Below are 12,830 nucleotides of genomic sequence, written 5' to 3'. Positions count from 1 at the left end.
CTGCTTGAGTTTATTGATAGCCTGTAATTGGACTCTTTCCAGTAAGTGCCTGTCCCCCTCGTCCTGCACAGCTCTGTATGGAATAGTGCCAGTGGTTTCTGAGAAAGGAAATATTCAGAAAGCAATGAGAAAATCCTTAGCAGGACACATGGATGCCAGTAAACATTTATCAGTGTAAATAGCTTGTTTTTAGTGGGATTAAAATGCATCAGTATGTAACTTGACATTATGATCTTCCCTTTTCTTAAACCATTTCTTATTAATATTTCTGATTTCTGTGCAGGTTCAAATGTCCTATGGACTCCTTCTTCAATTATATGGTGATATCAGTTATATCAACTGGTCTCAGGGGAGTGTATCAAATAACCAAGCATTCCCTTCTACTTTTCCAGGGGCAAGCCGAATGAAATGAGAGATCAGACTTTCAAAACTGATCAACAGATCAGTAGGAAAAAATCAAGTTATAAATTTATTGTTTCCTGTTTGTACAGTTTTTCAGCTTTGAAATACAAGAACTTCACCACTCGTGTCCCAGAAATAGATTCAATAAAGTCTGCCAATATAACCAGCAGACATTCATTGCAATTTGCTGCTAGGATCCTGCTGCTCTGGATATTATTGGCAGCACAGGTTCTCATACAGAACTAACAAAGAATACAGGATGCAGTATGGTTTGTGAATAAATAAAACTAAGCATCTCTTCCATACTTCTCTAAAATTATTTGTTTTTCTTTCTCAAACTAGCTACTGGTTAAAAAAAATACCTTTTCACGCTATTGAGTCTTTTAGAGTAACTGAGTGGAAATCAAGTACTCATATATGACAGTTAAATAAATTGGTTGAAGGTTAGCAATTAGATGGAAGAGACTCCATGTTGAAATCCAATAGCTTTCATCAAGAAGGTGACCTTGGGAAACTTCCATACTCCTCTATGAAGCTTTGATTATGGGTGTAAAGTCACATGTGTAGTTCTGGCATCAAAAATTGTCTTTCTTTTCTTTTAATTTAATGCCTTGTGAGGTAATGTTATTTGTAACTGTGAATCTTTATGTAGTAAATCAGACAGTATTAGATGCATGCACAAGAAATCTGTGTAGTAATTCCTATAGCAAAGGTTCTAAAACTCAATTAATTCTAATTTTAAAAGTATATTTTACTTTGTTTATGCAAAACTGGATGTCCACCACTCATAATCTATAAATACTAAGGACTCAACTCTGATCTCAGTTACAACAGTGTTACTGAGGAGCACCTTCCCTCCACTCCATGTGTACTTACTCTAAAATAACACTGAGATGACTGAGGTCAGGCTATTACTTTGAATGTGTAGTAGTTCCATCTCTTCTATGTGTATGTGAAGTGAATTAAAGGAAACAATTTAGAATCACTGACAACCTGGATAGTAAATTTAGGCCACTAAAACATCTTCAGTATCCCTCTGAATACAGTGTCCTGATTTGCAGAGATGTTCATGTCAAATGGCTCCCTTAGGCTGCTGCTAGTTTATGATGCATCTATAAAGATTAATTTGTGGAAAGTTTAGTAGAGATTTAGAGACCTAAGCTAGGTATCTAGTTCTTGATACTACTGACTTGTGATTTGCATTTATTATATACATAGGTATCAACTAACCATTCCGTGAAGAATCAAGTTTTAGGCAGAAAATTCCAGTTTCGTGTAGTGAATTCTGTTCTTTTATTTGTATGTTGTCTTTTAGGTTATCATTATTCAGCCTCAAGTCCAAACCCAGACAGAAAGTAAAGTGGAGACAAAGAAACCTCCTGAAGAGTCAGCTCAGGGACCCCCTGCTACCAAAAAGAAAAAGGAGGAAAATCCAGAGGTGATTTATTTTATTATTATTATTGTAATAAATGTGTTACAGTATGGTTGAATTCTAGAGACCATTTCTAAACACTTTTCTACATGCATATATAATTACTGTATTTGTGCTTGTGATTCATTGCAAATGGAGTGATTCCTGCCCAAGAGAGCTGCTCTGACAATTTTGGTTTGCATCATTCAAATCTTCCATTGTCACAGAATGTAAGAATTGTAGGTCTTACAATGATCCAGGCACCTTGTATGAATATAGTTGTATTTCTTCTAAAAGACATATACAAGCTGATAATATTTTATTTTATGCTAGCAAATAACTAATGCCAGCTTTACAGGCTGTATATGAGATCAAATTAATATTTCTTTCTGTAAGCTGATCTTTTATGTGTTTGTTCTCTTTGTAATGAATTTACAATCTCTAGATTGCACGTAGCAACATATTTCCTTGCATTTGCTGCGTGCTTGCCATCCGACGTGCATGTTCTCTCTCTGAATAAAAAGCAGGCTATAGGGTTAAAACTCTTTCATGAACTATATTTACTATGTAAATGAAAAATACAAATCAGAAGATGTAGAAATGGAGACTATGTTTAACAGGCATTTTGGTTTTACTAGATATATTCAAATTAGATTGTGTGTACTTCTGAGGCAATTTGAGAAATTATGCAAGCTGAATTTACTTCTGATGTTGAAATGCTCAGATCACATGACATCCTAACCTTGTTAGTCTAATATGCTTGTAGCAAGAAGGCATCCTTGGAGCTGTAGGTATAAGAGGACTATTGCAATGTAAGTTTTTAATGTTATGTGAGCAGTGTGAGTGGTAGTTCATTTTGCCATTTTGAGAGGCTTGTATACTTAAAAGACTGTTAAGGAATAAATATTGTGACTTCTGGCCTGGAATGTCACAGCTTTATGCAGAAGCCCTGCTGAACAACACTTACGAAATCTCCCCAGCTTAAAATCTGACTTTTTGTATGAATCTTCATTGTCACTGAATGATGGGACCACATGAATCTATTTTCTTTAGAGAAGTGTTTCCAAATTATTATTATTGTGCAGCACCTGCTGGGCAGAAAAATTCAAGCAGAATCTACCTGGTGGGTAGATTCTGCTTGAAAAAGAATTCTAGGAAAAGCTTCATCTTTTCTTTGCCCGTAACTTATCCCCTGCAAAAGTATATTGAGCAAATATCTTCCAGAGGGATGCAGGAAGAGACCACCTGACACATGTTGGTATATAGCATTTTTAAATGTAATGAGCTTTCTGTTAAACTGCTAACAAGTATGTCCTGGTGTCAATGGTCTCTTTGGTTGCCTTTTTGTAACCAAGATCGCTGTTCCTATAGTACATACAGGAGGCCTCAGCAAGCACATTTTTCTGGTAGGATGCTGAAGCCATGCCCTTAAGTATGACTTTTTTTTTTTTCTTTTCTTAGATTTGTTTTAGAGTCATAAATATGTAGGTCTAGAGTTACTTTCTTTTGTTCTTTGAAAGTAAACTTTAGTTGATTATAATGTATTTGAGCAATTAGTGTAATTAGAGCTAACAACATAATTAGTGTAAACACATGTAATGACATAAATAGAACACGCAATTATCAAATGAAATGGTTTTGTAAAAATCTTTGTTTTGCTTTGTGAAAAGACATAATACTGCATATTTCTAAAAGCAGTCATGGCTGTTTAACAGATGATTAAATTTGAGACAAAGAGTAACAAAGATGCTGTGATCTTTTCTTAAGGAAAACAAGCAATCTAGGCATTTCTCTCCACACCTTTGTCTTCAAAGCACAAAACTGAGGCAGGAACTCAAGTATGTCTCAATATAAATGTCTGTTGTGAGAGACTGGGATTGAACAAATTGCATTTAAAATTCAAAATAAATAATCCAGAAATAACCAGGCCTTCCAGTAGCCAGGAGTTCCATCTGCAATTCCTGAGTTCCTAAACAAACAAGAGATTGAGGATGCTGGCTGTCTTTTGTTCTTGCCTTGAACTTTCTGCTGGGAAGCCGACCCCAGCTAGAAATTAAGGAATTATGCTAGGGAGCAGTTCATCTGTTATTTTTGTGTCATTAGTGTGTGGTTGTTGTTGTTTTACTGAGTTTAGTACAGAAAGAGACGGTCAGAATTGCACAAAACATTTTGCATTTCATTTTGTGTGTCAGTAAAATGTTACATTTCTGGTAGATTTCTAGGATTTTTTTATTTAAAAGAAAAATTAATGCCAGAAATGCTGGTTGTTTAGCTAACGGTGATTTTAATTCTATCTAACAAGGACAAAGAGATACTCATTGCTATTTTGGACTAAATGCTAGTGATTAAAAAGCTGAAAAAACTAAAGGATCAGTTTAGTGGATTCCTGCGCAGAGAAAAAACAGCATTGCGTTGCCATTACTCTGTGGTACTTGAAAGCAAAGCTCTGCAGTGGAAGCAGTATTTTGAATTTAAGCCAATGGGCTGCATGAGCATGAAATAGCAAAACCCATTTTAAAGATGCTGTTAATATAATATGCTTGTTAAAATGAATGCAGCTTTTACTGAATCCTTTAAAAAGAATCCATCTTTCAAACAACTATAAAAGCTAATGCTTCCTTTCTTTAATAGTGAGATAATTATCAAGTCCATTTATGAAAGCTCTTCGTATGTTAAGCAAGTATGCTGTCATTACTTTTAATTAGATATATATTTGAATATTGTTAGTATAAAGAGAGAAAATTGTTTAGCAAGCGTTCCTGTACACAAATAATGTTAGTTTAGATGTCAGAAAATACATGCTCCCTTTACAGCCTGATCTTTGGGTAAGATAGACAATCTATGCTCCATTGGGAAAATACAATTTCACATTAACCATTTCAACACTCTAATTCTGTATTGAAACGTTGCTATCACTTCTGTTCAGAGTGCTGACATATCCTGCCACAAAGTTACTTTCAGTAGGGGTGAAGAGAAGCTTGTAATTCTACTCAATTGACAAATTTTCTTCTCAGATCTTCACAGTGGGTCTCAGATCAAATATTCATCTTTCCCTTCACATGTGGAATCCCCACTGTGTGTAGCTGGTGTTTTAGACATGTAAGGAGTGAGCATTAATGAAATCAGGGTGTGACATGCATATGTACATGTGCTTGTCATTACCAGAGTTATGGAAGGCAGAAATATAGCATGCATCCCATCTAAATTGCTGGTGATTAGGTTTTAAATTGTCTTTTATTTAATCTACAGGAGGAATTACATACTAGGGGATCATGGAATGACAGTATTCCTCTATGGCTTTGTTAGTTCATCTCCTGAATGTAGATATTTTCATAGATGGAAGAACAGTATGGATATCCAGTCCTCACCCTCTAATTTTTGAAGAACCCACTCCTTAGCTAGATCCTTCATTTCCAAAATGAGAATGTGCTCCCTTATACTGATGCATGAAAGTGACTTACTAGTTGATTTTATCCTGGGTTGAAAGTTGAATCATTGTACTTTTCATCAACAAGATGGTCAAATTTTGACTTGGGACTGTTGAAATGTGTTTTTCTGACATTTCTCTGGTTGAAACAGAACGTTTTGACCTTGTGCTACTTAAACATTCCAGTTAATTCAACCTAAATCTATTCATTTTATTTTGGGTGAGCATGATGATTAAATCCTCCAATGATCTTTGAGTTTTTTGCCATAGTTGGATTGTGAGTTTAGCTTGCCTGTGCTCCTAATAGCTTGGGTTTTCAAGTTAGATCATCTCTGCTGTGGAATAGCACCTGGTGAAAATACCACCTGTGTAACATGCCCAACAAGGCTGTTCAGAACAGCACAGAAAGGAGGCTTTGTGTTATGCTGGTTCTGACTAGAAACCAAGAGTTCAATTCAGTTTGGGCTAGGAACTACATAGCAGAATTTCAGTTTTCCATTTAAGAAAACAGAATGGACAAAAAGGAATTTCTGATTCAGCAGAACTTTTTCTGCCAGGAAGAATTTCCCAATGAGAAATCAGTGACACAAAATGTAAGTCTGTTCTACTACTTGCCCTATTACTGCACAGCTATGTTTTGAAATTTTGTTGGTATTCAAATGTGTTTTGTTTGTATACAATGTACAAGAATTTTAGATCACATGCCCTGCTGTCAAGTGAGTTCACCACTGTTAGTGCAAGGTATTTGTTCACTCTCCAGTGGGGGAAGGTATCAGAGTGTGTATTTGTATTTCATTCATGTTATATTTTTTCTGTAACTTGGGAAGAGCAATTTCTGAACTGTTCTGTTCACAGAATCACAGAATGGCCAGGGTTGGAAGGGACCTCAAGGATCATGAATCTCCAACCTCCCTGCCACATGCAGGGCCACCAAACTCCTCATTTAATACTAGACCAGGCTGCCCAGGGCCCCATCCAACCTGGCCTTGAACACCTCCAGGGATGGGGCATCCACAACCTCTCTGGGCAGCCTGTTCCAGCACCTCACCACTCTCTCTGTAAAGAATTTCCCCCTGACATCCAACCTAAATCTTCCCTCCCTCAACTTAAAACCATTTCCCCTTGTCCTGCTGTTATCTACCCTTTCAAAGAGTTGATTCCCCTCCTGTTTGTAGGCTCTCTTTAGGTACTGAAAAGCTGCAATTAGGAAAGACTAATTAGGAGAGTCTCTGTTGGGAAACTGTGCTTCTAATGTCTTCTTGATTATTAACAGATGTACAGTATTGTAAAGTTCAATGAAAGTGTGTGTCATATTTTGTTAGTACAGCTTGCTCATATCCAGTAAAAACAGTGTCAGGTCCAGACAGTGACAATAATACACAATCACTTCTCAAAAGTATGGAGTAACAATGCAACTAGCAATATGAAATTGAATTGACTGGATTTTGTGCAGCATTAGCATTCATACAGCACTGGCCTTATGTCTCTGAACACTACTTACAGTAGGGCATGATTGACCAGGCATATCTAAAGCAAATCTTGAATTGCTTTTTCATATGCATTTAGGTAATAGACATTTCCAAAAGACCTTTATTAGTCTTATTCTATCAGTGCTAGATTACTTACTTCTACCAGGATTGTCACAGTAGCAAATCTAACCCCCGTTTATTTTTTCCATAGAAAATTGCCTTCATGGTAGCATTAGGACTGGTTACCACAGAACATTTGGAAGGTAAGATTGCATGTGTTGTTTCACATTTCAGATTTGGAGTGATATTTTTTCTCTCTGCTGCTCCACAGCTGAAAGAAATGGGTGGTTTGGTCCTCAGAAGGGCAATTAAAGATCAGGTAGAATGTTGCTTGTGCACAGTAGTGCTTTTCAGCCTCAAACTAATGGGTGTCTGTGTTTTGCTCTGCCTCCCATCTCATCACACAGGTGTGACAACTGGCTCTGCAGCCAGCAGCAGCATGCCTGGCATAACCTGGTGTTGGGGCTCACTCTGTCAACGTGGTCTTTTAAAGGCAGTTACTTGCCAAGGAAGATAGTGAAGCTAGGCTCTGGCCAACGCTGGTCTGCCTGAAGTGTCAGCAATGATCATTCAAAGATCGAGTTTATCCCAGTCTTCTGTAGTGAGCATGCGCTCCCTTGTTTCCTTGTTGAGAAGGACATGCTGTCATTTCTTGAATTAACTATCCGTCATCTTTAGAGTTCCACAGAATAATGTCTATGACAGTAATGAAATTCTGCTTTTGCTTTATGTGTTTTTAGGTGAATTTAAAAACTACCTCTCCCAAGGTCTTCCTTTTCCCACGCCTTTTTATTTAGCCAAAATAAGCAGATTTTCATGAGCCTGATCTTGCTCTTGTGTGAGAGTTGCTAGTACACCTTCCTATGCCTCTAAATATGTGTTCAGACAGATATTGCATACAATCTAAAAGCAGCCGTCACCTACTGTTTGCTTTTTTTTTCCATCCTTCCAAAAAAGCCTTGCAGAAGTGAGCAGATTTGTACCATTCTATGCTCTACCTTTGTCTTTCTGAATCAGGTTATAGATGGGAGCAAAAAAACCTGTTCAGCAAATTTGCCAGTTGTGTTAAATGGGTATGGGGGTTTCTTGGTGGAATGGGCACATTCTCATGGAGAGAGGAGTTATTGTTAAGAAAAAATCTATAGGTTGGTGTATTTTGGTTATGTGCTCAGCCAGTTCAAGTTGGTGAGATTCCACTGATACATGGAGTGCTAATCTGGTGTCTAGCGAAAGAGTGAATCCTGATAACAAAAATGTTAATGATAATTGACACTGCTTATGACTGTTTATGTGCTTTTAAGTTAGCCACATTCTTAGATACCTTGCTGACTCAAGAGTCCAACTTATTTACAGCTTTTTTCAATAAGGTACTTTTTTCTTCTCTTCTCTTGTTTTAAGAGTGGCTGTGAATTCTGGAGAAAATAGTGTGTTAATTATAAAGGCTTCTCCATACATGCGGCAGGTTTTCTGAGCTTTCTTTTTTTCTTTGCTTCTTTTCTGTCTCTTTCCTCTTTAAAACTGCATTTTAGAAAATCATTTGATGTCCCAGTGACTGAGAATTTGAAAGCATTTTAGAGAAACTTTAAGCCATCAGCCTTTTTAATGCCTTAATGATAATGGATTGAAATGGAAATTAAAAAGCCACAGCAATTTTGAGAGAAGATTTTTAATCCAAAAAGTGCAAATGATGACTGGTTCTTGTTTTCTTTGTCTAGGGAAAATAGGACAGCATTTGAAATTATGCTGAAGTGGAGATTATGCTTGCAACACAGGAAACTTTGTTTTGAATAATTCTTTGCTCTTTGATTTTATTGGAACTAATAAATTGTTCACATGGATTTAATGCTTATGTTCAAAATGACAAGAACTGCTCTGCTCTGTTTGTTGTACAGAACACTAAGTGCAAAGAGGCACATTTTGAACCTAACTACTAGAATATTTATCCTCCGGAATCAGTTCTTTCAGATATATTCAATTTTTATATTCCCACTATCTTGAAATAAACGGCTCTCACCAAGAGCTATTTACTATGGAAAGGGTATTTTGTCATGATTGTTGGTGATTACAGCTCCCAAAAATACCTTCATAGCTTTCACAGGCTAAAGGTTGTTGTTTCAGTGCTGTGTCATATTTACGGTTAGCAGCCACTGTGATTTACCAAGAAGTTGTGGTCATTACGCGGTTCTGTTTCTCTCAGTACTTCTAATGTATTCCTCAGTTTTACATTTTTTGAATTAGGCTGTGTCAGGATTGAGTCATTAAAAGCCTATTCACTCAGTAACATCATCTCACGTTACTGATTTTCTTTGTTATATTCATTGATTTTGTGATGAGGAGCTGTGACGCCTTTCTTATAAGGATTTCTCTACCAGCCCAGTCTTTCCACCTGACTTCCAGAGGAAGTTCTTTCCTCTTGCTGGGAAAAGAACTCTGTTCTGCAGATTGCCAGTCCTCAACAGTAAATGATCAGAGCCCCTTCCTCTAGTGTTTTACAGGATACAGATTGCATTGAAGAGGAAGAGGAATTGTCATTACAAGCCTTATTCAATAACCATACAGTGCTTTTGATGATGAAGGCAGTAGCTTGTGGAAACTTTGCCTCCAACATAAAGCTGTCTTCAACTTTATTTATCTCTGACAAATGCATTACCACTTAGGTTTTTTTCTTTCTGTTTGGTTTATATTTTTGAAAATTAACAAACTAAAGAATAAATCTGTGATGCAGCATATGGTTGTGACATTGAAAGTTCCAAGAATACTTCTCAGCATTGGCACTGTGTTAAAATAAATAAATAAAATTAAAATCTAGATAGAAAAAAAAAAAGAAAACATTCTAAAGAATTCTTTACTTCAGGTCTTGCTAAAGAAAAAAAAAAAAAACTGAAATATTTCCATTTATATTATTGGATTGTTTTAATAAATTAAAAAAAATTGTTTAGTTTTACTTCTTTAAGCCCTGCTGTGAAAGAGGTAGCAGAGAAAACATGCTCAGTACTTTTTAGCAGAAGTAGCAAGCAGCAAGCAACAAAAGATTGTATCCTACTCTTTGCCTCTGGTCTAACGGGGTGTGATTACTTACAGATATGTTCCTGGGTGTATGCACAAGGAGTTCTGTAAATGAAGTGCTGACATTGTGCCCTTCCTCCCTGGTGGCAGCATAGGGTAGAGTACATCCAGTGCCATTTCAGTTCATTAGTCTCTCTCTATTTCCTTCTATTTCCACTATGATTACGTTTCCCCCCCGGCCAGCTTTTATCTCTTCGCCACACTGATGCCTCTTCCAAAGCTGCGTTCCAGGTCTCTACCACCACATGTGTCGGTCAGGCTCCAGCAAATATTTCTGTTGCCTTGGTGAGAGCATGTATCAAATAAATTCTCTCTTAATCCTGGGACCCAAAAGGGCGGAGAGCTACAGATCCATCATGGGCTTCTCATGAAGACACTCAGCCTAGCTGTGCACTCTGACACATGGAAATCTCTGCCATGTCGGGTCCTTTGTTTCTTTTCCCAAACCAGTGATCTTGCATCCCTGTGACAACCTTTGAGAAGCAGTAAGTATGGGCAGCCCTTGTTCCAGCTTTTTACCTACACTGCCATGCGGATACAGAGATGCTGCAGCCCCTGGATTCACTGACTGGCTTGGAGCTGGCTGCAGAAACTACAGCTCGCTCACACTGCTGGAACCAAAGCCCGAAGTCAGTGGTCGCCTACTTCCTCTCTCTCTACTAACATCAAGACACACAAGTTCTTCTTCTATTACATCCCTGGCACTTTTGACCTGGAGTGCATTCCCTTTCTAAGACTGAGACCATCTTTCTTCCCGCAGCTCTGTGGCAGATTAGTGGATCCACATGTAGCACTCATGCAGCTGCTGACATCATATTCCCATCATGATGTAGGGTTTGGAAGCTTCAGGATGGTGATTTCTTCATAGCCTGGTAATACTTTAATGGTAGGACAGAGCCATTACCTACACAAAAGCTTCCTCTTCACAGGTGTCTTAATGGTGGGAATGTTAACAACATGCTGGCAGTGGTTGCAACCAGGGAGTTTGTTGCACATTGCTGTACAGTCTTGCATCACATGTTTCTTATAATGAAATGCTTCATAGTTTCAGGAGGCACGTGGCAACATATGTCTACCCCATGACATTCTAGGAATCAGACCTGTCTTGAACTGTCCTAGAAAAAGACACCCGAGTGTGAGAGATGATACTCCCATGCCAGTGAGAAAACCCAGCCAGAATATGCAAGTGATTGTTCCTCTGTTTTTCTTTTCTATATGATTTTCTTCTGCTACATCCATCACCCCAAGAAGTGTCAGCTTAGCCAATAGCCCTTTGGGAATGAGAAGTTTCAAATCAATATCCTGGAACTCAGAGCCATAAAAAATCCATGTAGACTGTTGGCCTTGTTCCTATTGACACTATGTTCAGGATGTGACCAGTAATACTCATACCATACACGGCCCTTTTTTTACTCATGGGGAAGGTGCTTGCAAGCCAGAACTGTATGTCAAGAATCATCATAAGCATCCTGAAAGATGGACTGTATCACACTGTTGGGTTGCAAATGAGAGCTAGAATTCAACATTCTGAATTTTGTGGAAATTCTGAGATGGGACTCTTTACCTCAAATATTTACAGGAAAGACCAGACCTTCTGCAGAACCAGATGGTGTCTTGAGTTTTTGTAGGGTGTGCTCCTGGTGCTTTGATGGGCTGCTGGGTTAGTGTTCCTGCCAGTTCCTCTTCTTGGAAAAGTGCTCAAAGCAACACAATGGAAGTGATTACAGGAACATATAGCCTAATAGGATCTCTCAGTGCAGAGTATGAACTTTGCTATAAGATATCATTTGGTAAACATTTTGAAATGGAGCATCAAGCTAGCTGCGCACATAGAATCATAGAATCATGGAATCTTTTGAGTTGGAAGGGACCTTTAAAGGTCATCTACTCCAACACCTATGCAGTGAGCAGGGACATCTACAACTACATCAGGTTGCTCAGAGCCCCATCCAGCCCGACCTTCCACGTCTCCAAGAACGAGGCATCCACCACCTCTCTGGGAAACCTGTTCCTTGCCTTACTACCCTTATTGTAAAGTACTTCTTCTTTGTATCCAAATTAACTCTCCCTTCTTTTATTTTGAAACCATTTTCACTTGTCTTTTTGCAACAGACCCTGCTAAAGAATCTGTCCTCTTCTTTCCTACAGCAACCCTTTAGATACTGAAAGTCCACTCTGGGGTCTCCTTGGAGCCTTCCCTTCTCCAGGCTTAACAGCCCCAGCACTCTCAGCCTGTCCGTGTGGGGAAGTGTTCCATGCCTTGCATACTTTTTGTGGCCCTCTTCTGGACACACTCTAATAGGTCCACTTCCCTACTGTATTGAGGGCTCAACATCTGGATGTAGGTGCTGGTGAGGCCTCACCAGCACAGAGGAGAGGGGCAGAATTATCTCCCTTGACCTGTTGACCACACTTCTTTTGATGCAGCCCAGCACACGGTTGGCTTTTCATGTCATGGAGTGGATGTTGGCCGGTTCTCCTTGTTAATATCTGCTCTTTCTTTATTAGTGAATTTTACTAAAAGTAGGCTTTAAAATACACTCTTATAATCTCGCTGTTCTGAGCTGACATAAAGAGCTGGAAGAAGAAATTCCATGTGACAGAAATGAAATCCTAGTTCAGATAAAAGCAGCAATAAGCTTGCAGATTTCAGTGGGTCAGGAATTCACTCTTCCTTTCTGTACATGTTTCCAGAAGCGTACACATGACTGATTTTAAGTGCAGTCCTGAGTAAGTGCCATCTTCAATAGGCGTTGCCCTTTAGTGGGAGAGAGTTATGTATTTCCTCCTTTTCAAGACAGGACTGCAGCTCAGTGAGACCAACTATGTGCTGCTGTTTCCAGTGGTGCAGTGCCATGTATGGCTCACAGCAACATTTTGCTCAGGATTGTGAAGTTGTGTATTTTGGATGAATAAGTCATAGTGCCCTAGTTAGAGCTGAGCCTAGCCATGCAATTCTGACTACTTTTTCTAGCCTCCATGGAGAAAAAGTAAT

The 12,830-nt window shown here is 38.5% G+C and overlaps 1 protein-coding gene across 1 annotated transcript in view; it reads left to right on the top strand.

Annotated features, from left to right (window-relative positions):
* PHF21B (PHD finger protein 21B) overlaps positions 1-12,830 on the top strand; it is a 61,074-nt gene that overhangs the window by 33,594 nt on the left and 14,650 nt on the right. Inside the window, exons 4-5 of the mRNA XM_048933959.1 lie at positions 1,718-1,840; positions 6,921-6,972. Coding sequence (XP_048789916.1) covers positions 1,718-1,840; positions 6,921-6,972 — 175 coding nt within the window. The remainder of the gene's footprint in view (positions 1-1,717; positions 1,841-6,920; positions 6,973-12,830) is intronic.

Source organism: Lagopus muta, chromosome 1 (genome assembly GCF_023343835.1).
Source record: "Lagopus muta isolate bLagMut1 chromosome 1, bLagMut1 primary, whole genome shotgun sequence".
NCBI lineage: Eukaryota > Metazoa > Chordata > Aves > Galliformes > Phasianidae > Lagopus > Lagopus muta.
This window is presented reverse-complemented; position numbering and strand designations above follow the sequence as displayed.